General features: G+C 43.0%; 2 protein-coding genes across 2 annotated transcripts in view; one reads left to right on the forward strand and one right to left on the reverse strand.

Moving 5' to 3' along the window:
* Nucleotides 1-22469, forward strand: part of LRGUK (leucine rich repeats and guanylate kinase domain containing) — a 183899-nt gene that overhangs the window by 156515 nt on the left and 4915 nt on the right. The window contains exon 19 of the mRNA XM_073619422.1: nt 6981-7156. Within this exon, the coding sequence (XP_073475523.1) occupies nt 6981-7156 (176 nt within the window). The remainder of the gene's footprint in view (nt 1-6980; nt 7157-22469) is intronic.
* The window catches only part of SLC35B4 (solute carrier family 35 member B4), a 247653-nt gene that overhangs the window by 150258 nt on the left and 74926 nt on the right, over nt 1-22469 (reverse strand). The gene's annotated exons all lie outside the window — the stretch shown is intronic.

The following is a 22469-nucleotide window of genomic DNA, read 5'->3' on the forward strand; positions in this document are numbered from 1 at the left end:
ATGTTTGTTTGTAACACAGAAATCTCCTTGTCACCTTACATAGTCCTGTGCCCCCATCATCAGTCATTCCACCCTATTATAGTCTTAAAGGGTTTGTGAACCCATTTTGTATAAGTCTATGCCAGACCCTCTATTAGAGCCTGGCATAGAACACTATGGGGTTTATTTACTAAAGGCAAATCCACTTTGCACTTGGAAGTACAGTCGCTATAGATCTGAGGGGGACATGCAAGGAAAATAAAAAACAGCATTTTTGCTTACACATGATTGGATCATAAAATCAGCAGAGATCCCCCTCATTTCAGATCTTCCCCTTAGATCTACAGCGATCTACAGCGACTGCACTTACAAGCGCACTTTCAAGTGCACTTGCAGTGCACTTGTAGTGAAGAGTGGATTTGCCTTTAGTAAATCAACCCCTATGTATGTCTTTTTAAAAAACGAGCAGTGCAAATACCGATTTTCAGCTGTCTTCAGACTGGTCACATGAATCGCGGACGGTTTTCCAGGTCAGAGGGGACGTAATTTCCCGGGCTGACATCGTGGCCGCTTGGCTCCTGAGAGGCAGGAAGGAGGGGGAGAGAGGAGAGCTGAGAGCAGGGCAGCGTATGACAGAGGGACGCACTCTGACCATGGTGGTCATGGCTCAGCAGCCATGATTTTCGTGGTCAGTATAGAGAGGGCATAAAGGAAGTGGCAGGTTCAGGGAGGTTTTAGAGAGGGGCAGATTACATAGCACAATAGCACAAGCACTGTGCTGTTTAATCTGCTTTAAGGGACCATGATATGATTTTTTTTTTTTTTTGCGTTAACAAGCGCTTTAAGCTAGCCATACAAGGAGCTTGGCAAGTATGGTATTCCTGCGCTACCATGCAAAATTGGGAAACAATATGGGGGGGGGGGGACAAGCAGCTTGCACCGAAAAGGGTCCAACCTGGCCCTAAATGATAACTAAAATAGAAAAAGGGGGGATGGTGCTGCGCTAGTCCTAGTGTAAACGTATCAAGATAATACAGAATACTAATGGAGTGGCATATTGCCTAATGTTGAAAGTAAATAGTAAATAATGGATCATACGTGGTTGAAATATATGCTGCATACATATGTTAATTAAGAGTGGAAGCTACATGTGAATAAAATAAATTCACAACTGATGCAAACACTTAACCTATAGTATAAAAGGCAATAAAAGTATATGTGGAAGGTGCAAACACATAAAAGAAAATAAATACGGTAAATGGGAATAAAGTGAATCGTACTCAAGTATAGGGTACCTCTGAATGTCTTGAGAGATCACAATAAGGTGGTATGTATGCAGAGTGACAACACATAAAAATACAAATAGAAATTGGGATGGAGCAATGAACCACACTTAAGTGCAAGGTTACTATGGGTGTCCTGAGAGATCACACTAAAAGTGATAAATAGAATCAAGAAGGTGCACAATGCAAACTATACATAGATAATCTAAACATGTGGATATAGGTGGAACAAATCCTTCACCTACAGTGCGAACCTCTAAATAAATACATTTGAAACATAAACGCATATAAATCAAAATAAAAATAACATAATCCGCACTCCAGTGCAGTGTAAAAATAAATGTCCTAAGAAATCCTATTAGGGGTGATATAAAAGTGTCCAGTGTCAGCAATCCGTGCTCACAAAAATAGTACAGCGTCCAAAAACAAGGGAGAAGGTGACTTTGTGCAGCAACAGTAAATTACAAAGCTTCTTAAATGTGCTTAATAGGAATTTTGAAGGCAGCAGCTATATTCTAGCATTGCTTTCCTCGGATAGGTGAGAAATGTGGAGTGACAACACCAATCCTCTTCATGCAGCAATCCTATAATGGAGGGCAATGGCCCCTTACCTCACTGTGCTGAGGTTACAGCATGAATCAATCAGTGTATATGATGTCTCCTATGGGGGTCAGTCCTGGGTCTCAAGCTGTCCTTCAGTGTGCCTCAGATGTTGCAAGGGGCATAGCAGCCAAAAGGAAAACAAAGGTGCCACATAGTGTAGTAATTTTGTAAAGTAAAGGCTTTATTTAAAAGTCGCATAGGGTACTCACACAGTGGTGCAACAGGGGATGAGTTGTATCCTGACGAGCGGCGAGCTCGTATATTGGTACAGTGGAGGGTGCCGGTCCCTACGCATGGCGTCACGGGTCACGTGGCTTCTTCAGGGGATGATAGAGGGCACCCATCCTTGTCCTTAAATAGATCAGGTAAATGCAATGTACGGCGGCCATTTTCTCGAAGTTCAATGGAAAATAGCCATAGCGGCCATTTTCCCAGGGCTATATGGTTTGTTGTGGATAAGTTTGTTGTGGATAACCAACAAAATGGCCGCGCCCATATAGCCCCGGGAAAATGGCCGCTATTTTTAATGTGTTGTCACTCTGCATACATACCACCTTATTGTGATCTCTCAAGACATTCAGAGGTACCCTGTACTTGAGTACGATTCACTTTATTCACTTTATTCCCATTTACCGTATTTATTTTCTTTTATGTGTTTGCACCTTCCACATATACTTTTATTGCCTTTTACACTATAGGTTAAGTGTTTGCATCAGTTGTGAATTTATTTTATTCACATGTAGCTTCCATTCTTAATTAACATATGTATGCAGCATATATTTCAACCACGTATGATCCATTATTTACTATTTACTTTCAACATTAGGCAATATGCCACTCCATTAGTATTCTGTATTATCTTGATACGTTTACACTAGGACTAGCGCAGCACCATCCCCCCTTTTTCTATCATACAAGGAGCTTATTTTGCCTGGTTCCTGTTGAACCGAGCAAAATTTGCTGTGCGTGTGGCCCTGTCAGCATCATCATACCCGACATCCTTCAATTGAAAAATCAAAGAACCGTGCAGAAAACTGTCAGCCAAGCACCTACATCCAGTCCCTTCTTACCCTCTTATATTGTATTGTATTGCAACTGTGCTGTCTACCTTCATGTAGTAAAGCACTCTATAAACTGTAACACTATAAAAATGTAAATCCTGTATTATTATAATAATAATAATAATAATAATGCAGGTTACTGTTTGGTAATTTTGACAGCTGGCGGCACCAGCTGTCACAAAACAGTAGCTGCAGCAGGAGATTCATCCATTCACGCTGTTTAGCACAGGCTGAAAGAACAAACATCTATTAATTTAGAATCAAACCATCTTTAGCATATACAGGCATTCCTAAAGTATTCAGACCCCCTTTGCTTTTTTCAATTTTGTAATGTTGCAGCCTGATACTCAGTACCCCATAATGACAAAGTGAAAACAGAATTTTAGAAATGTTTGCAAATGTATGAAAAAGGAAAAACCGAAATATCACATTGGCATAAGTATTCAGACCCTTTGCAACAACACTTGAAATTTAGCTCAGGTGCATTCCATTTCTCTTGATTATTGCTGATATTTTTCTACACCTTTATTTGGAGTCCACCTGTGGTAAATTAAATTAATTGGACATGGTTTGGAAAGGCACACACCTCTCTATAGAAGACCTCACAGCTGACAATGCATACTGTATTGGAGCAAAAGCCATGAGGTCAAAGGAACTGCCTGCAGAGCTCAGAGACAGGATTATTTCAAGGCACAGATCTGGGGAAGGCAACAAAAAAATTGCTGCACTGAAGGCTCCCTATAGCACATTGACCTCCATAATTCTCAAATGGAAGAAGTTCGGCACAATCAGAACTCTTATAAGAGCTGGTCGCTCGGCCAAACTGAGCAATTTGGGAGAAGGGCCTTAGTAAGAGAGTTGACCAAGAACCTGATGGTCACTCTGACTGAGCCCCAGAGATTCTGTGTAGAGATGGGACAAAGTTTGAGAAGGACAACCATCACTGCAGTCCTCCACCGATCTGGGCTCTATCGCAGAATGTGCAAAACACATAAACGCCTGCTTGGAGTTTGCAAAAAAGCACCTGAAGGACTCTGACTGGGAGGAACAAGATTCTCTGGTCTGATGATACCAAGATTGCACTGTTTGGCCTCAATTCTAAACGTTATGTCTGGAGGAAACCAAGTACTGCTCATCACCTGCCCAATACCATCCCAACAGTGAAGCCTGTTGGTGGCAGCATCATGCTGTGGGGGTGTTTTTCAGCAGCAGGTACTGGGAAACTAGTCAGGGTTGAAGAAAAACTGAATGGAGCAAAGTACAGAGATATCCTCAATAAAAACGGTGCTCAGGACCTCAGACGGGAATGTTTACTTTCCAACATGACAACAATTCTAAGCACACAGCCAAGGCAACACAGGAGTGGCTTAGGAACAACTCTGTTAATGTCTTAGTGGCCCAGCCAGAGCCCTGACTTGAACCATATTAAACATCTCTGGAGAGACCTGAAAATGGCAGTCCAATGGTGCCAATCCAACCTGACTGAGCTTGAGAGGATTTGCAAAGAAAAATGGCAGAAAATCCAACAATCCAGGTGTGCAAAGCTTCTTGCGTCATACCCAAAAATACTCCAGGCTGTAATTGCTGCCAAAGGTGCTTCAACAAAGTACAAGGTAAAGGGTCTGAATACTTTAGTACATGTTATATTCCAGTTTTTTCGTTTTAATAAATTTAAAGACATTTCTAAAATTATGTTTTCACTTTGTCATTATGGGGTACTGAGTGTAGATTATTGAGGGGAAAAAATGAATGTAAACAACTGTAGTATTAATCTGCAACATAACAAAATTTAAAAAAGTAAAGGGATTCTGAATACTTTATGAATGCACTGTAGGTTTTACCCCAGAAAAACCAGCCCACTGCTATAGAAAACCAAGTCATACCCACTTACACCAGGTCTTTAGCTCTTTAGCCATGCATTTAACTCTCTAAGCTCCCTCTATCTTTCCTGTGTTGTGCATGGCACAGGCCATATTTCAGAGTATGCAACCTTGGAGGTCCTTCCCTTCAAATTACAGCCAGGGCCGTATTTAACGTGAGGCAAACAAGGCGCTTGCCTTGGGCGGCATTTTTCAGGGGGACGGCGCTACCCCCAGGCAGAAGGGACACTACGAGCATGGGCATAGCATCTGGGGTCGCAATAGCGACCCCGCCCATGCTTAAGGGGGCCTGTGCAGCCTTCCTGTCACTTTGGTTTCCATCTACTCAGCAAGAGTCGCCAACCCTCGGCAAACGTGCTGGACATCAACAAAGCCGGCCATGGTGTGGCTGGCTACACAGGAGTGTCCTGTCTTCCTCCATTCCCGCCCTCCTCCCTTGGCAAGCCGTGTTGAGGATGGCTGGATCTAGGGGGTGGCGCACCTCTCCCCCTCCCATGGATGCTGTGCCCAGGTCGAGAAGCTCCTCACCCGTCCTCGGACTGCACTCAGTCTCACACAGGACATGCAGCAGAGCAGCTCCTACCCATGCTGCACACAGCTGAGATTCTTGTACAGACATTCTGCAGAGTGTCTAGCTGGCTGTTTGCAGTTCTGACCTATGAAATCCTCAGATCAGAAAGGCAGCAAATGTTCAATAGCCAGCTACACACTGGGGGTTATTTACTAAAGGCAAATCCACTTTGCACTACAAGTGCACTGAAAGTGCACTTGGAAGTAAAGTCACTGTAGATCCGAGGGGGACATGCAAGGAAAATAAAAAACAGCATTTTAGCTTGCACATGATTGGATGATAAAATCAGCAGAGATTCACCTCATTTCAGAGCTTCCCCTCAGATCTACAGCGACTGCACTTCCAAGTGCACTTTCAGTGTACTTGTAGTGCAAAGTGGATTTGCCTTTAGTAAATCAACTCCACTGTGCAGATTGAGGCTGTGTCTGTAAAAGAATACAACCTCGGCTGTGTGCAGTTGGGGAGGAGCAGCACTGTTGAGAGCCCTGCCAGCAATGACCCTATCCTCTGCCCTGCTGATCCCATCCTCTGCTCTACTGACCTCTGTCCCATGCTCTTCTACCCCATCCTCTGCCCTGCTGAACACCCTGTCCTGAGCTCCGCTCACCCCTGTCCTCTGCCCCACGTAGCTACCAGAGACCCAGAATAGCCACTTGAGAATGAAGAGGTGGGACACATTTAGATGGGGGGCTGACAGCTGGATCATGCCTAGCTCTTCCCAGTAAAGTTTCTACCTGGTCCACCACATGGCATAGAATCCCCTATTACTGCCAACTGTCTAGGCCTTCCTGCATTACCCTCACTACCCCTACTAGATTGGTTGCTCCCCAAATTTTTAGGGGTAGCAGTGACATCTAGGATTGCCACCTCTTGGTTTGGGCTTATTATTGATCCCTGTCAATAAAAATGCAAATGCTTTACCAAGGATAGTGTCAAGCACATATTCAACACTAATTTTGTAAGTACTTTTATGAGATATACAGTATACAGTTTCGTATTTTACAAATACCTGGGGCAAATTTGACAATGACCTCACAACTAACTCTAAAAGAAAAAGTAAAGCCACGGTGTAAAAAAAAGAAAATGATAACAGACCATGTTCTCATAGTTTTTTTTTCACTTTTAATAGCCATGAACATTAACTGTAGCTGTAGAATGTCATGATAAAAAATACTGATGGTGTTTGAAGCCACCACCTCAAGACCTTGTTACTGGGGGTATGGAAGAGTCCACTATTATGCAGTCTTTGCCATTTGACCTGGATATACTGTACATCTTGAAATCAGCCCAAGTATCCAAATGTAATTATTTCTGAATATCTGGACATTGTGTATATCATGTCATATGCCAGTGGTTCTCAACCTTAGTCCTCAAGTACCCCCAACAGGCCATGTTTGCAGGTTTTCCTTTATCTTGAACAGGTGCTTTAAAGCAGAGTCAATGGCTTGCTTTTTTGGACAGCTATTTCATCTAAGAGAAATTCCCAAAACATGGCCTGTTGGGTGTACTTGAGGACCGAGGTTGAGAACCACTGTCAAATACAACTATGTAAAGGGAAATAAAATGACTGTATAAAGTATCTTTTATTTTTCTGTCACCATAGTTCCAGAGACTCCAGGCCTAGTTCTGGCTTGTCCTTATTGTCTTCAGCTGGTGCCTTTTCTGCTAGAAGATCATCTTCTCAGCCAACACCTGTCATCAACATTCAGTCCCCTCCAGAAGAAAATGTAGAACCATTGGATCTCTCTGGCATTAGGCAAGAGCAAGACAGTTTTTCAGGTTTGTAATGTTTCAATCCTTATTTATTGGTGGGCTGCCAATATAGCCACATACATTACATCCATTTCTCAATTTCTTTTTTAAAGGTTACCTTTTCCCACCCACCCTTATGAATGCCCTGTGGGCACACGTTTCTCAGTTTATTGCCTAGATTTCTTGCTACATGTTAGGAACCAATGAAAGCATCAAAAATATATAAAGTTTTCTGGCTTTCTTAGTACATTTAAATGAAAAACGATATTCAACTTAGGTTCTTAAATCTGATGGACAAATTAATTGAAAAATATTATTTATATAAAAGACAATAAAGAAATGCTTTTCAGAAGCTTGGTTAAAATGGAACTTTAGGCCACAAATATAAAAAGGAGAAATGGCATTAAGTTTAATGTAGAAGAGACATGCTTTGTCTCTTCTGCATTAAAGTCATTCACCTGTCTGTCCACCCCTGTACAGTGAGCTGCGCAATGCCGAATTTGACTGAACTCCCACGCATGCATGGGAGTGACATCATCCCTGCCTGGCCGATAAAAGCGGCCGGCGATTGGGACCGAGAAGCCAGCCGACCGAAGATGTCCGCAACTGGGCAGGGAGCTCCGGGATGCCACATTGCTGGAGCTCAGGTGAATAGAGTTCCACTTTACCAATAAATTGTATCACTTTAACTCTTTTTCTGCTGGTATTATATGCATAAAATTAAATCTAATGTAAAGTAGGACTGGGTGGAAATGCTGCAGAGATATTTCAGGAGTTTATTGTAGGATGGATTCGTTCACATTTGTTTTGTGTCACGCTTTTCTTTTCATTACAGGATTCCATTGTCTTCTTGAAAATAGCAGCTTGATCATAAAAAAAAATCATTTATATACACTCTGCAGCATAGGCTATGTGATTTTCTTTCTCCTACCTTTACAAATACACATTTTCACAGGGCTTTTCTTTCTCAGGGAATAGGTGCAGAAACTCAACCCAGCCCCCTTTGCGGTGGGAGAGTACACCACAACAAATGGTGGGTGTGGCCAAATTGCCCCAACAGTGGGAGTTCCTTAAAGGGACTTTGTTAAATACCAGTAGTGCATTACGTGCAGTGTTTAGAAGTGCTCTACGTACAGAGTGCATAGTTACCAACATCTCAAATAGGGTGCAGTGTATATGACAGTGTGTGCAGGAAAGGAGTGCGGTGCATATGACCTAATGTGTAGGAAATGAGTGCAGAAGGTATGACAGTGGGTAGTATGTGCAGCGGAGGGCTGCAAAGTGTATGACGGTGGGTAGTATGTTCAGGAGAGGAATGCAGGGTGCCACCTTAGTACCTTGCCACACTGCCACCTTCACACTTTCCCTCCCTGCCACCTCAACACCTTTCCACCCTCTTGACATCCCACAACATCCCGCCAGCTTACCTTCCCATACACATCCTGGAATGAACTAATGGAAGTTATTCCCCTCTTGGCGGTATCTCTGAGGCTGGGCAATTAGCTCCTTTCCCGCTGTACATATTTCAACATTAGCCAGCAGTAGAGATGCTCCACCTTTACTTTAAGAGCTATCTGAGGGCGACATGTTGGAATCAGAACTTCTTTAGAACAAGTTAACTAATGCTAGCTTTTAGTTGGTTTTCTTTTCTTTAAGTGTTTTACCTTTGACAGTACATTTAAGATAAGTTATTATGCAATGTATATTACTCTTTTGATAGGCCTGTTGGCTACGCAGTTGTTGCAGATCATCCTCTGTCTTGCTGATTACATCTCCTGTTTTTTATGGACTGTATGCCTATCCAGTCATATTTTGTAATGCCTTATGTTCCACTCAATAAAATTCTATTTTGTTGATTAAAAAAAAAAAAAGAGATGTTCCACCTCTGAGCCCTTTCTGTAGCCAGTACTAGAGGTACTGAGCAAGAGTGCTGGGAGAGATGAAGGGGGAAAGGAGGGCAGAGAGGATTCTCTGGTGCCACTGGGTGCCAGGCTTCTGTGTTTACAAGTGACAGTAATGAGCCATGAGCACAGGTCCAGTGCCGGAGGTGGCAAAACTCTGCCAAGTACTAGCTTAAAAAAAACCCTGCACTTTGAAACCCTTTATGACCAAGGTCAAAACAAAGCTTAACGCCCAAGCCCAATTTTGGAACTTTAACATGTGTTAGTAAGACTGTACATATCATCGCAACTACTTGTGTATCCAGGTGGATTATACCTTGTTTTTTTCAGGACAAATTGGGCTTCCATTTGTTTTAAATAGTAATGGACATCTCCTGATTTTTTTTTTTTATCATGAAAAACTGTCCCAAAATAGTAAAAAAAAAAATAATTTTTAAATTTAACCTTACATGATATTTTTATGCCTTTACCATAACCCACCACCCAAAAAACAAATCTGCATAATGAAATATCCTATTCCTGACGATTGTGGCGATACCACATATGTGTGCGTTCTTTGTACCCGTATTAGGGCCCAGAAACAATATTACTTTTTTGTCCTACATAAACACACTGACGCTGACACTAACACTCGTACTAACACTAAATATAAAACTTTTTTTCTTCTTACCTAAACCACACTTCCACCGACACTGCCATTAACTGCCAATTATACTGACACAATGTCACTAACTGACAGTAACTAACACAGACACCTACACTCACTAAAGTCAAGTACTGAACAACATTTTTTTTTCCCTTATTTCTCAACAGACTTTTTGTTTTGTGCAAACATTTCCTCCAGCAAGGAGGAATAGATACATTGTATCTTTCCCTCTTCCCTAGTAGTGCTGGGCGTACAGCATGAGCATGAGTTCAGGCCAAACACTGGCTGTTCGCCCTACCGAACGCCCTGCAATGCACTTTGCGGTGCACAGTACATTTTGTGTCCTGATTGGGAAAAGCTTTGCCCAATCAGGGTGCAGTAATAGCTGGTTGTTAAGGAGTCATCAGCTGTCAATGGGCAAAATTCCCATTGGTATGTATTTTAAGGGGAACCCCATGCCAAAAAAAAAAAAAACTGGTGTGGGCCCCCCCCAAGATTCATACCAGACCCTTATCCAAGCATGCAGCCTGGCAGGTCAGGAAAGGGGGGGGGTGAATGAGCACCCCCCCCCGAACCATACCAGGACACATGCCATCCCCATGGGGAGGATGCTTTGGGGACAAGGGTCTCTCCCCCACAACCCTGGGCTACGGTTGTGGGGTGTCTGTGGGCAGGGGCTTATCAGAATTTGGAAGCCCCCTTTAACAAGGGAATCTGGAAGCCCCCATATCCCGACCCCCCCCCCATGTGAATGAGTATAATTTTATATAATTTAGCCCTACCCATTAACCAAAAAAGTGTCAAAAAATAATAAAAACACAATTTTGACAATTCTTTTATTAAAAAATAAAAAAACAGTGTCCCCCCATGTAAATCCTCACAACGCCGACAGCCCCGCTGACCCGAAAAATTGCTCCGCCCCCTGTGAAGGCAAATCACCAAATGGCTTGCTTGCCATTTGACAGTTCTTATATAAGTAAGGGCAGGGCCACATGGCAACATGACATGGTGGCACCGCCCCCCGTGCATGCTTGGTCAGTGACATCACAAGGGGGCGGTGCCACCTGGTGAATGGGTAGGGATACTATGTATCCCATACTCATTCACATAGGGGGGATGGGATCTGGGGGCCCCCTTGTTAAAGGGGGCTTCTAGATTCCAAAAAGCCCCCATCCCACAGACCCCCACAACCACAGCCCAGGGTTGTGGGGAAGAGACCCTTGTCCCCATCAACATGGTGACAAGATGCTTTGGGGCAGGCAGGGGGGCAGAGCCCTATGTTGAGGGCATGTGGCCTGGTATGATTCCTGGTATGACCTGCCAGGCTGCATGCTCAGATAAGGGTCTGGTTTGGATTTTAGGGGGGATCCCTTGCCATTCTTTTTATTTTGGCATGGGGTTCCCCTTAAAATCCATACTGACTTGGGGGGGGGACCCTACGCCATTTTTTTTTTTTAAAGAGCCGTGTGTTGGAAATTGCAACCGCGAGTCAATTTAAATATGATTTGACTCGTTTTGTTTTTTTTTCTTTAGAAATGTAATATTTGCTACAGCATGTTCTATACATGCTTCAGATGTTCCACTTTGCAAATAGACTAGGGGGACCCTCCAGGCACTATATTTAAAGGAATTTTTCATTTTTATTTTTTTTAATCATGTAATTTTTATTTGAAAATGTTTAACCTTTTACAAAAAACACATTCATTCATCTTCTTACTCCTAAACACTTTACATGTATAATCGTAAACATAATGCACTACATTTACATCTTTATATTTCTTAATTTTTGTTTACTACATTAAAAAGAAACACTTAAACCTTGTTATTCTATTTTTTAATTATACCTCTCCAAAAAAAAGGGGGGAGGGGATTCATTAACATTTATCTATTCCTTTCTTTGTTATTTGCCTTATTTAGCCAGGGTCCCCATATCTTCTTAAATCCATAAATCCATCGTTATTCCTTCTCTCTTATATAATATAAATATATATATCTATATACTGTATATAGATATATATATATATATATAAAGCACTCTCTCAATTGTGATATCTAATTCTTTTATTTCATTCGGTTTGTGTCGGTGGGCTCCTTGCTGTCCATCTTTTCCCTATTAATTTCCTTGCCAAAACCAGACATGGATGAGATCTTCGCTTTGATCTCCACAACGTTGACAATTAGCATCTGATCTTTGCCCATATTGAAATAACTTTCGGGGGGTATAATATGATCTATGAAACAACATCAAATTGCGAGATTCTCTGCGATGGGACAAAGATACCATTGTTCCTCGATTACAACCCCTAGATCTTCTACCCACCTTCATTTACAAGGGAGTTCTTTTCCCCCATCTATTACCACTTTACATATATTACGATAAATTTCCAATATTGACCCTCTAGACAAGCGTGCATCTACTACTTTACAAAGAATTACACTCTTACTCCATTCCAACAGCTTTTCTTTAAATTGTGTATTTAATGCATGTCTTATTTTTAGGTACGGTATTTATAGAAGGACTGTCTTGATACACCATATTCCTCTCTTAACTCCTGAAATGACTTAAGATTTGTATCTTTATACTGTACAACTGAGCTAGTCACCTCAAACCACATCTTTCCCATTCCTTGCTCCTCTCTACATTTTCCACTTCTTTTAAATGTTTGTTATCCCAAATGGGGGAACATTCTGTATAGCCCCAGCATCCTAACATCTTGTTACCTATTTCCCATGTTTTTTTAATCAACATAAAAGTGAGGATCTTAAACAAAAAAGATTCGATCTCCAAGGCTTCTATTAATGAGTTATGTTTTGTTCCTAAAAGCATAATTTCCCTATTCACATCTCCCCCTGTGGGATATTACAGCCCCTCAGATGTTGCATTTGCGATGCTAAGAAATAACTCCAAGGATGTGGCACTGCCAGCCCTCCTTCCTCTTTCGGTCGCTGCAGCACCCTCAATCCTATTCTAGCTTGTTTTCTCTTCCATATTAACTCTCAGAAGATTATTGCTATCTTCCGAAACCAATGTTTTGGTATCCAGAGTGGCGAGTTATGTAATATATATGTTAATTGCGGCATCCAAACCATCTTTATCAGGTTACACCTGCCTGCTACCGACAAGGGTAATTGGCCCCACACTCTTCCGTTAGTTTTAACATTTTCTATGAGTGTAATTAAGTTATTATCTATATTATTGCCTGGGGTCTGGCTCTCATGTGAACCCAGGGTAGGGTATTCATGTCACAGGTTACCTGGATGACCACCTATTGAAGGATTCCTCAGCCACATTCTTGTCTGCCAACATCCAGAGGGCAATTAGTTCCTTCAAAACTTTGGCTGGATAAGAAACTTTACAAAATCTGTTCTCCAGCTCTCTCACGCCATCTGTAGTACTTGAGGCTAATTTTGAAAACAGCCCAAGCCAGAATTTTACACATCAAAAAATTGCTTCCCTTTGGTCCACATGCAGACCCTCGGATCAAAATGGCACCCCTTAGTTTGCATTAGTGTTCTCCACCTAATAGTAGCCTTCTTTGCCCAGTTTCACTCTAGACTGTTTCAATCCAACATGGAACAAGCAAATCCAATCCTTGGATCACCCAGTGCTTCTATTCAGCCAAATTGCTCCCTGACATGATGGATCTCCAATCCTGCTCTTGAGTTGGAAAAGTCGTTTCTTCACATGCTTTGGAAGGTGATGATAATAAATTTCAGCCTTACAGGATTTTACAACTCCCTGACTGGGGATATGGTCCCCAGAGGAGTCAAAACTTCATCAACATTCTGGAACTGAGAGCCATTAGATTATCTCTACAACATTGGACCTCCCTTCTGCAATTTCACCCAGTCCGGGTATAGCCGGACATGCCACAGTGTTAGATTACATAAACCATTGGGGGGGGCACCAGAAGTCAAGCTTCTGGAAGAGAAACTGCTACTTTCTTGGGTGGGAAACTTACATTGCAGCTCTCTTGGCTATGTACATGTCTCTGACAATTTGCAAGCGGACTTCTTAAGCCGCCAACAGCTAGACCCAGGGGATGAACCCCTAGATCTTTCAAAATCTCTGTCAAAGGTGGGCAAAACTAGATGTGGACATCCTGGCCTCCAGGTTCAGCAACAAGCTAATCAAATCGGTAGCCAGGCCTTTGCAGTAGATGCTCTGGTGATTCTGACTCAGACGTTTGGCTGACAAGCCATGGTCTCTTCCAAACAGACCAGAATTTCTGGCCCACAGCCTTCTGTTCCATCCTGCTTCCCAGTCACTGGCCATATTGCCATGAACTGTTAAAACCCAAGTATTAAACTATAGGGGTATTTCTGACTCCCACCTTACTCAGAGCAGGAACCCTAGTGAATACTCTATCACTCGTATTTTGGCCTTTTCTCCAGTCTGGTCTTGACCAGCGTCTGTCTCTGAGTACGCTTCAGAGAGAGGTTTCTACCTTATCCATTCTCCTCCAGAAGCGTCTCATTTCAATCCCATACTAAGACTTTTCTTTGTGAAGTTGCTCAACTAAATCCACCAATTCTACCTCCTGTGTCACCTCAGGTACTCAATCTGGTATTCTGTGTTCTTCAGAGACACCCTTTTGAATCAATTAGAGACATTAATTTGGAAGATCTCACACAGATTGCCTTCCTGATCTCCTTTACATCTGCATATTTCTGAGTTGACAGCTCTTTCTTGTAAAGGTAATCTTCTTGTTTTGCAGAGGGACCAGGTAGTTTTGATACCAAAGCCTTCTTTTACCTCAGGTGGTCTTTTTTGATCCGCATCAATGAGGATATTGTTCTACCTTACCTTTGTCCTGCTCCAAAACATGACAAAAAAAACAACTTAAACTGCTTGGATGTGGTCAGGGCTGTCAGGGTCTACTTGGCAGCCATGGCATCTGTTAACAAGACTCTTTGTTCTGCCTGGAGGTCCTTATAGAGAACATCCTGCTTTCCAATCCACCATTGCCAAGTAAGTGACACACCTTATTTTCAGGGTCTGTGTCCTTAAGCAAAGGGTTCCTCCCTTCCTCAACAGAGCTTCTTCCATTGTTGGGGTCTCTTGGACTTTTCAGCATCAAGCATCTGTATCCCAGATTTGCACAGCCACCACCTGGTCCTCTGTTCACACATCCTTTAAGTTCTACCAGATGGATATTCAGGCCAACTCAATGCGAATTTCGACCACAAGGTGCTTCAAAAAGTTATCTGGGTTTTTCCAAGTTCTTATAGAAGTACAGCCAAAGCTTGTTTGGTTGTACTTCTCCTGTGGATTACAAGAGTGCAGTTCGTTCTGCACTCCTGTGACCTGTTTGCACCAGCTCTCTGCTCAAGGAGCTCTGAGAACCAAGCGATCAACGGCGTTTGAACGCTCAGTTCTCAGTCTTAGAGCTGGCGGGGGAAAGACTAAAACTGAATTATTTGGCCTCAACACCAAACGATATGTGTGGCGGAAATCCAATACAGCTCACCATTCAAATAACACCATTTCTACAGTAAAGCATGGAGATGGTAATATCCTGTTATGGGGGTATTTCTCTGCAGAAGGAAAATAAGCACTTGTCAGGATAGAGAAAAAATGGACAGGGCGGGATGTGAGCAGACGGCCGTGCGGGATGTGACGCACAAGAGGTGGGGGAGGGGCCTGACAGCGGCATTGCGGAAACGAGCGGCGGATCCGCTCGTGATGGGAATCAACAACTGCACTTGTAGCGGGGAGCCGACCGCCTTGTCGGAGTTGTGAGTAGGTGGCCGGCTCAGGTGTGGATCTCGGGCTGCCCCAGGACTTCCGTGCAGGCCGAGAATGCCCTCTGTCCCATCCCCCCCTGCCTTCCTGGACCGGCTCCTGTTGAGGGCAACTCCCGGAGCCGGTCCAGGAGAAGACCTGCATTGCTCAAGGTAACATGTGGAGTTCAGTAGTAACTATAAACAGGACTTAAGCAGGACCATATGACAGACATCGGTTGCAGTGGGCTGTACAAATACAGGTGAATTGTTTGGTGTTTACATTGTGGCTTGATGTTAAATTGGTTTATGGCGGGTGCTGTGCTAAGACATATAAGATTCCTTTTGTAGAAAAAAAAAAAAAGAAAAAAAAAAAAAAGGCTACAAAATATTATAGACGCGCGAACATTTGGACTTCTGCTAGAGTTATTGCTAATCAAGTAATATGTAAAAGCGGCTTGCCCTGAATTATCTAGTATTACTTGGTACTCAGTTCTACACCAAAGGTACCAAGAGTGAAATATCGATCACTGGGAATCGCACGGTGCTGCGATACGTGCGCATCAAGGAGAGGGAGGAAGGCACGGAGTGCAGGAGCGAGGGGGGGATAAAAAAAAAAGTGAATTAGTTTAGCAGTACCGGAGAGAGAGGCCAGGTGGGCAAGTGGTGGTGATCATGCGAGGGGGCTCTCAAAGAGGGGCGGAAGCAAAGAAGTCGAGAGAAAGCCTTAACACAAGTACTATCCAAAAATATCTGAAGGAGGCAAATCCGGGAAGCCCAAAGAGCCCAGCTCAAGAAAGCAAACGGCAGGGAGAGAAGGACAAGAAGAAAGACCCAGAGAAGAATAAAGGCGCTCACGGGGGAACAAACGGTGAGGCAGGGAATGTTAGTAGCCTGGAGGAAGGAAGCACCATGGAACCATTACCAACAAAAACTGAAATGCTAGAAATGTTCGCTAAATTGGAAAATGTAATAAAATCAGAGATTCTCAATGTCAGAACTGATATGGGTCACCTGCTGAAACGAGTGGAAGTAGTGGAGGAAGTTACAGAGAAACAGAATCAAGAAATAATTGAATTGAAACAGCAAATAAGAAACTTACAACTGGCACAAAGGGACACACTGTATAAAATAGAAGAGCAAGAAAATCAGAGCCGCAGACAAAACTTAAGAGTGCGTGCCTTACCGGAACAGCATGGTGAAGACCTGCTCACCAAAGTAAAAGTTATCTTTAACCCAATCCTAGACAGAGGTCCAGATGAAGAACTGAAGATAGACAGGGTTCATAGGATAAGGAAACCCCCAAGCGTCAGTCAAGATACACCAAGAGACGTTATTATCAGATTACACCATTATGAAGATAAAGCAAGGATCTGGAGTAATCTTAGAAGAGTTCAACCTGTACAATTTGATGGCGCAGTGATCCAGATCTATGCTGATATCTCGGCAGGGACCTTCGCCAGGAGGCGCCAGTTAAGACCCCTGCTATATGTACTGAGGAAGGCAAATTTAAAATATAGCTAGGGTTTCCCTACATCGCTGAATGTAGTGAAAGCAGGTAGAACAATCAGACTGAAATACATAGAGAACTTGCAGGACTTTTGTAGAGAGCTGGACATTCCTGTACCAGTTATGCCCTAGGCTGCAGCTGACCGCGAGTGCTGCTGAGTCTCTAATGGTGTAGTTTTGATGCACTAGATTAATAATCTTGAAATAGAGGTGGAGGGGTGGGTCAGGGCAGGGGTGGGTTGGGGGGATTGGGGGGAGGGGTGGCTCCCTTGAAGGAGGAGTGGATGGTCATTTGGCCGCCCGCTTGCCCTGTCCCCCCCTTTTTCTCACTTGGGGGGGCGGGGTGACCGCGGCGACCCGCTGTCGGAGTCACACCCCAATGCTGTGGCTAGACGCAGGCAGAGATCAGTGGTGTTTCTCTGCTGCGGTCTTGGAGCCAGGTATTGGCTGGCACGGGGGGGAGAATGAGGGAGGGATGGGTGAGGGGTGGATGTTGGGGGAGGGGGGGTTCGGGAGGTGAGGGGAGGGGGGTTGGGATTCGGTCCTGCAGGGGCTCCGCAAAGGGGGTCTAAAGGGAATATGCGGCATCCTGTTGCGGCCCTACTATAAAATCAAGGCGAGATGACAGAGATCACTTGTTTCACTTTGAATTCCCCTTCTAAGAGACATAAAGTTTTAAGAGAACTAGAGCATTACAAGGCAGATGTCGTGTTTCTTCAGGAAACTCACCTTTCACAAGACACACATATTAAGTTGTCCTCCAATGGCTTCCCAAATTGGTTCTATAGTCAATCGGGCTCTCAAAACAGACCAAGTTTGTTCTCTTAGAGCGGAGCGCAGATTTGGACGGCCGTTATCTCTTCTTAAAGGCGAGGATCGGTGAAAGGATTTTCACTTTAGCAAATGTATATTGCCTAAATAAAAACTTGATCGAGTATCTGCCGCAAGTCCTGAACAAGTTAATGGATTTTAGGGCAGGAGAGGTAATACTGGCAGGAGATTTTAATTTTTGCTTAGACCCAGCGTTGGACAGTACATCTAAAGTTCAGGGAGCAAGTAGGAAACTCTTAAAAAATATAGGGCATAAATTCCACAACTGCCAAATGATTGATGTATGGAGAGTACAGCATGCGAAGGCCAGGGACTATACCTATTTTTCCCCAGTCCACGGGTCCTATTCAAGGCTGGACTACTTTATGTTAGACCATAGGTTATTAGAATATGTAAAGGATACAAAGCTTGAAATAACCACTTTGTCAGACCACGCTCCGGTTCTGATGAGGATGGGGATCCCGGGATTCCGGAGGTCCCCATTCTCATGGTTTTTGGACGAAAATTCATTGAAAACCCTAATGTCAGTAGTAAAATACAGGAGGAAATTGAGGGGTTCCTTTCAATAAATGACACTGGAGAGATTTCTGGTTCAGTTTTGTGGGAGACATTAAAAGCTTACATAAGGGGCATCCTGATCTCAATGGGGGCTAATGAGAAAAAAAGAAAGCTTAAAAAGAAAAACAGATCTCATTAAAGATATTCATCACCTCGAACAATCCCATAAGGTCGATAGGAGGAGCCCTAACACTCTCCCACAACAATTAATAATAAAAAGAGAAGACCTAAAAGATTTAATGGAAGCAGAATCTAATCATACTCTAAATAAATATCAAAAAGAGAGATTTAGAAGGAGTAATAAAGTGGGGAGGCACCTGGCATCAGTATTGAAGAAGAAAAGAGGGGTCAACTTTATAGATAAGATCCAAAATAAAAAGGGGGAACTAAAATATACATCTAGAGACATTGCTGTAGAATTTCGGAGCTATTATATAACCCTCTGTTCAGTCAGGCAATGTGGGGTTGGTACCCTAGAAAGAGAGGAAAGGATGGAAGAGTTCCTAAGGCGGGCAGGATTACTAAGTCTTTCGGAAAGTGAGGCAAAGGAACAAGACGGACCGATCACTGAAGAAGAGATCGAGAGGGCCCTGAAGTCATCTCCCTCAGGAAAGAGCCCAGGGCCAGATGGCTTTACAACCTATTTCTACAAAATTTAAAGAGTCTCTGGTCCCAAAGCTCTGTCAGATTTGGAATGGGTTGGGGGGCCAGGAGGTGTTATGTGAGGGGGCACTGACAGCAGCAGTGACACTTATTTTAAAGGAAGGGAAAGACAGTTCGCTGTGTTCAAGCTACAGGCCGATAGCACTGCTAAACACAGACATCAAATTATTCGCCAAGGTCCTAGCCAGTAGATTAAAAGATAAAATGACATATTGGATCCATCCAGACCAGACAGGCTTTATACCTGGGAGAGAGGGGAGGGACAATGGCGTTAGGTCGCTCCTTGTCATGGAGGCTTTGAAAGCGAACAAGACCCCAGGACTACTTCTGTCGATTGACGCTGAGAAAGCCTTCCACAGAGTAGACTGGGAATTCATGATGAGGACGATGAAGACAATCGGCCTGGGCAGTACTATGCTGAACTGGATTCGAGCATTATACAAATCCCCTTCGGCTTTTGTTAGAGTGAACAGTACACCATTGGCAGAATTCAAAATGGAAAACGGGACCAGGCAGGGGTGTCCCCTGTCTCCCCTTTTATTTGTTTAAAATCTGGATATAAGCGGATGTTTGGTGGGGAGAGATGAACGCAAGTTATCAGCCTTCGCCGATGATGTACTGTTTTACATTGTTAAACGAGAATCTCGATCCCTAACCTACTTGCTATGCTGAGGGGATATGGGGAGTTATCCAATTATAAGGTCGATCTTAGCAAGTCAGAAGTTCTTAACGTTAACATCAATAGACAAGAAGCAATCAAACTCAAGGAAACATTCCATTTCCCGTGGTGTAAAAAAATCAGCTATCTGGGAGTTACATTTATCTCCTAAACTATATTCCACTTCTAGATGAGATTAAGCAGGAAATTAAAAAAAAAGCATGTACCTTCCGATCTCGTGGATCGGTCGAATAAACACTGTTAAAATGACTCTGGCCCCGAAGATCCTGTACAAAATGCAGTTGCTCCCAGTTTCTCTTCCGCAGACCTATTTTAGGGTATTAATCAACATCATCACTAGATTTATATGGAAAAACAAGAAACCACGGATTGCTTATAAGGTCCTGAGCAGGGATAAAGCACAGGGTGGGCTAGCACTCCCAGACTTTATAAGATATCACAGGGCAATATGTATTATCACGGGTGATAGATTGGGGAAAGGATGTGATAGATAAAAGATGGGTAAATTTAGAAAAAGATTTGAGCAATGCAAAATTAAATCAATATGGAATCCTCCTCACTTTTTGAAGCTAGGTTTAAATGCACACATTATAACACGTTATACTTTTAAGATATGGGATCAGCTACACAAACAAAATGCGTGGGAGTTCAACTCGCCATTCATCTATCTAAAAGATAATGAGTTTTTTCAACCAGGGATGGGGGAGGTGGGAGGGAACTGGATTATAAAAAATGATGCACAATTGAAGGATATCACGAAGAATGGTAAAATTGTCACTTTCCAGGAGTTAGCCCTGCTCAAAGATCTAATGAAAATCGACGTATGGCGATATAACTAGCTCGCGCACTTCTCTAATAGTCTCCCAAGCCCTATCAGAAATAAAAAAATCTTAGGCCCTTGGAGAAATTGTTCGTGAGAGATACAGTAATTAGGAAAACAACAGAATTATATAAAATATTAATGGATGAGGGAGAAGGAGTGAAGCCGACATTTATCAATAAATGGGGGGCCAAACTGGGACCTGTACCGAGCGGAGTGTCTTGGGAGGCCATTTATAATGCAACACACAAATCAGCTGTGGACATGAGAACGATAGAAATAAATTATAAATGCCTATCTAGATGGTATGCAACGTCAGATAAACTAAATAAGTTTCAACCGGGGAAATCTACAAATTGCTGGAGGGGTTGTACCGACAGAGGAACGATGGCTCACCTCTGGTGGGAATGTCCAACTATTAAAAAATTTTGGCAGGCAGTGCTAAAGATCATAGAAAAGATAACGGGAAATGTGATTAGGGAAGACCCCTGAGTGTGTATGTTTCATGGGTCAGAAGGTCTCAATAGAAAGTATAATGTATCTTTATCTCCGGTATTACTAAACTCGGCAAAAAGTTTAATCCCAAAAAAATGGCAAGAGGTTGGGGGACCAAACATCCGTGACTGGCTACTACGGGTCAATGAAACATATCTTAGAGGCGGGCGAGGTAGTAAACATCAGGCCAGGGGAAGAAGCCGACTTTAACAGAGAAAAGTGGGTGAAGTGGATACTATTTAAAAAAACAGGCAGATGGGCTGAGTTGCTAATGTGAGAATGTTTGCCCTCAGTGGCAGCATCACTGCAGGACGGGGGGTTGGGGTGGGCTCTTAGTAGCATATAATGGGTACGTTAGGATGTTTTGCTAGTATTTTTGTATATGATAAATAAAGAATTGTAAAATTTACAAAAAGTAAAGGATATGCTACTATGATGTGATTATGAGATAGGATAAAAATGAGCTAATTATGGTGATTTAAACCTCTCAGATGGACTCGCTGAAGTAACAATAAAAAAAAAAGAAGAAAAATGGACAGGGCAAAATTCCATCACATTCTTGAGGATAATCTGCTGCTCTCTGCCAGAAAGTCATCAATGGGAAGGTTTTACCTTCCAACATGACAATGACCCAAAGCACATAGCAAAAATGACCACGCAGTGGCTGAAGGGGAGAAAGGTGAATGTCCTTGCATGGCTTAGTCAGAGCCCAGACTTAAACCACATCGAAAATCTGTGGAATGACTTGAAGACTGCAGTCCATAAACGGTCACCATCAAACTAACCGGAACTTGAGCAGTTCTGTAAAGAGTGGGCAAATAATTAAAGTAATTAAAGAAAAAGGTGGTTCAACAAAATGCTCACATGAGGGGGATTCTTTTCTATACCCACTGTATGTGTGTGCTTACTTTATATATTTAAAATTGGAGCCCCAGATGTGACCCTGTTTCTGAAGACCTATTTTGTGAGTAAGACCAAGCATGGCTTTATTTTGTGTTATTCAGTCTGAAGGAAGCACCATCCTGCTCTGTTCCTGCTCCTGAATTAGCACAGTCACCAGCCTTTTCTACCACTTGCTTACAATAAAAAGGTCACCTCAGGCTACCTGAAACCCCCATTAGCATCAGCTGCCCACATTTTTTTAGTATCTGAGGCCTTGCTTCATACAGGACCTAGTTGTGTTACCCCTTGGTGGATGCAGAAAGTCTTCGCTAAAGACACAGAGGGGACAGTTCCACTGTCACAAGTGACCTCAACCAGTATTCCCCCAATGATGCTGAGGACATTTACTCATAAAGAACTGGGCCCCATGTTATGGAGACTGAGACCTCTATTGCTATAGGGTTGTCATTATCAAAGCCTTTCCCAGTTCTGTTGGGTGAGGCAAGTCCTCCTACATTCTTAGCTGTTTGTGCTGAGCTACTGGGGCACTCTGCCTGAAGAGGCTCCAAACACACTCCATTGCTCTCCCCTGCAGAATCTGTCTCTGACCCTTCCATATCCTTAAATTAAGC

This window comes from Aquarana catesbeiana, linkage group LG03 (genome assembly GCF_042186555.1).
Source record: "Aquarana catesbeiana isolate 2022-GZ linkage group LG03, ASM4218655v1, whole genome shotgun sequence".
NCBI classification, from domain to species: domain Eukaryota; kingdom Metazoa; phylum Chordata; class Amphibia; order Anura; family Ranidae; genus Aquarana; species Aquarana catesbeiana.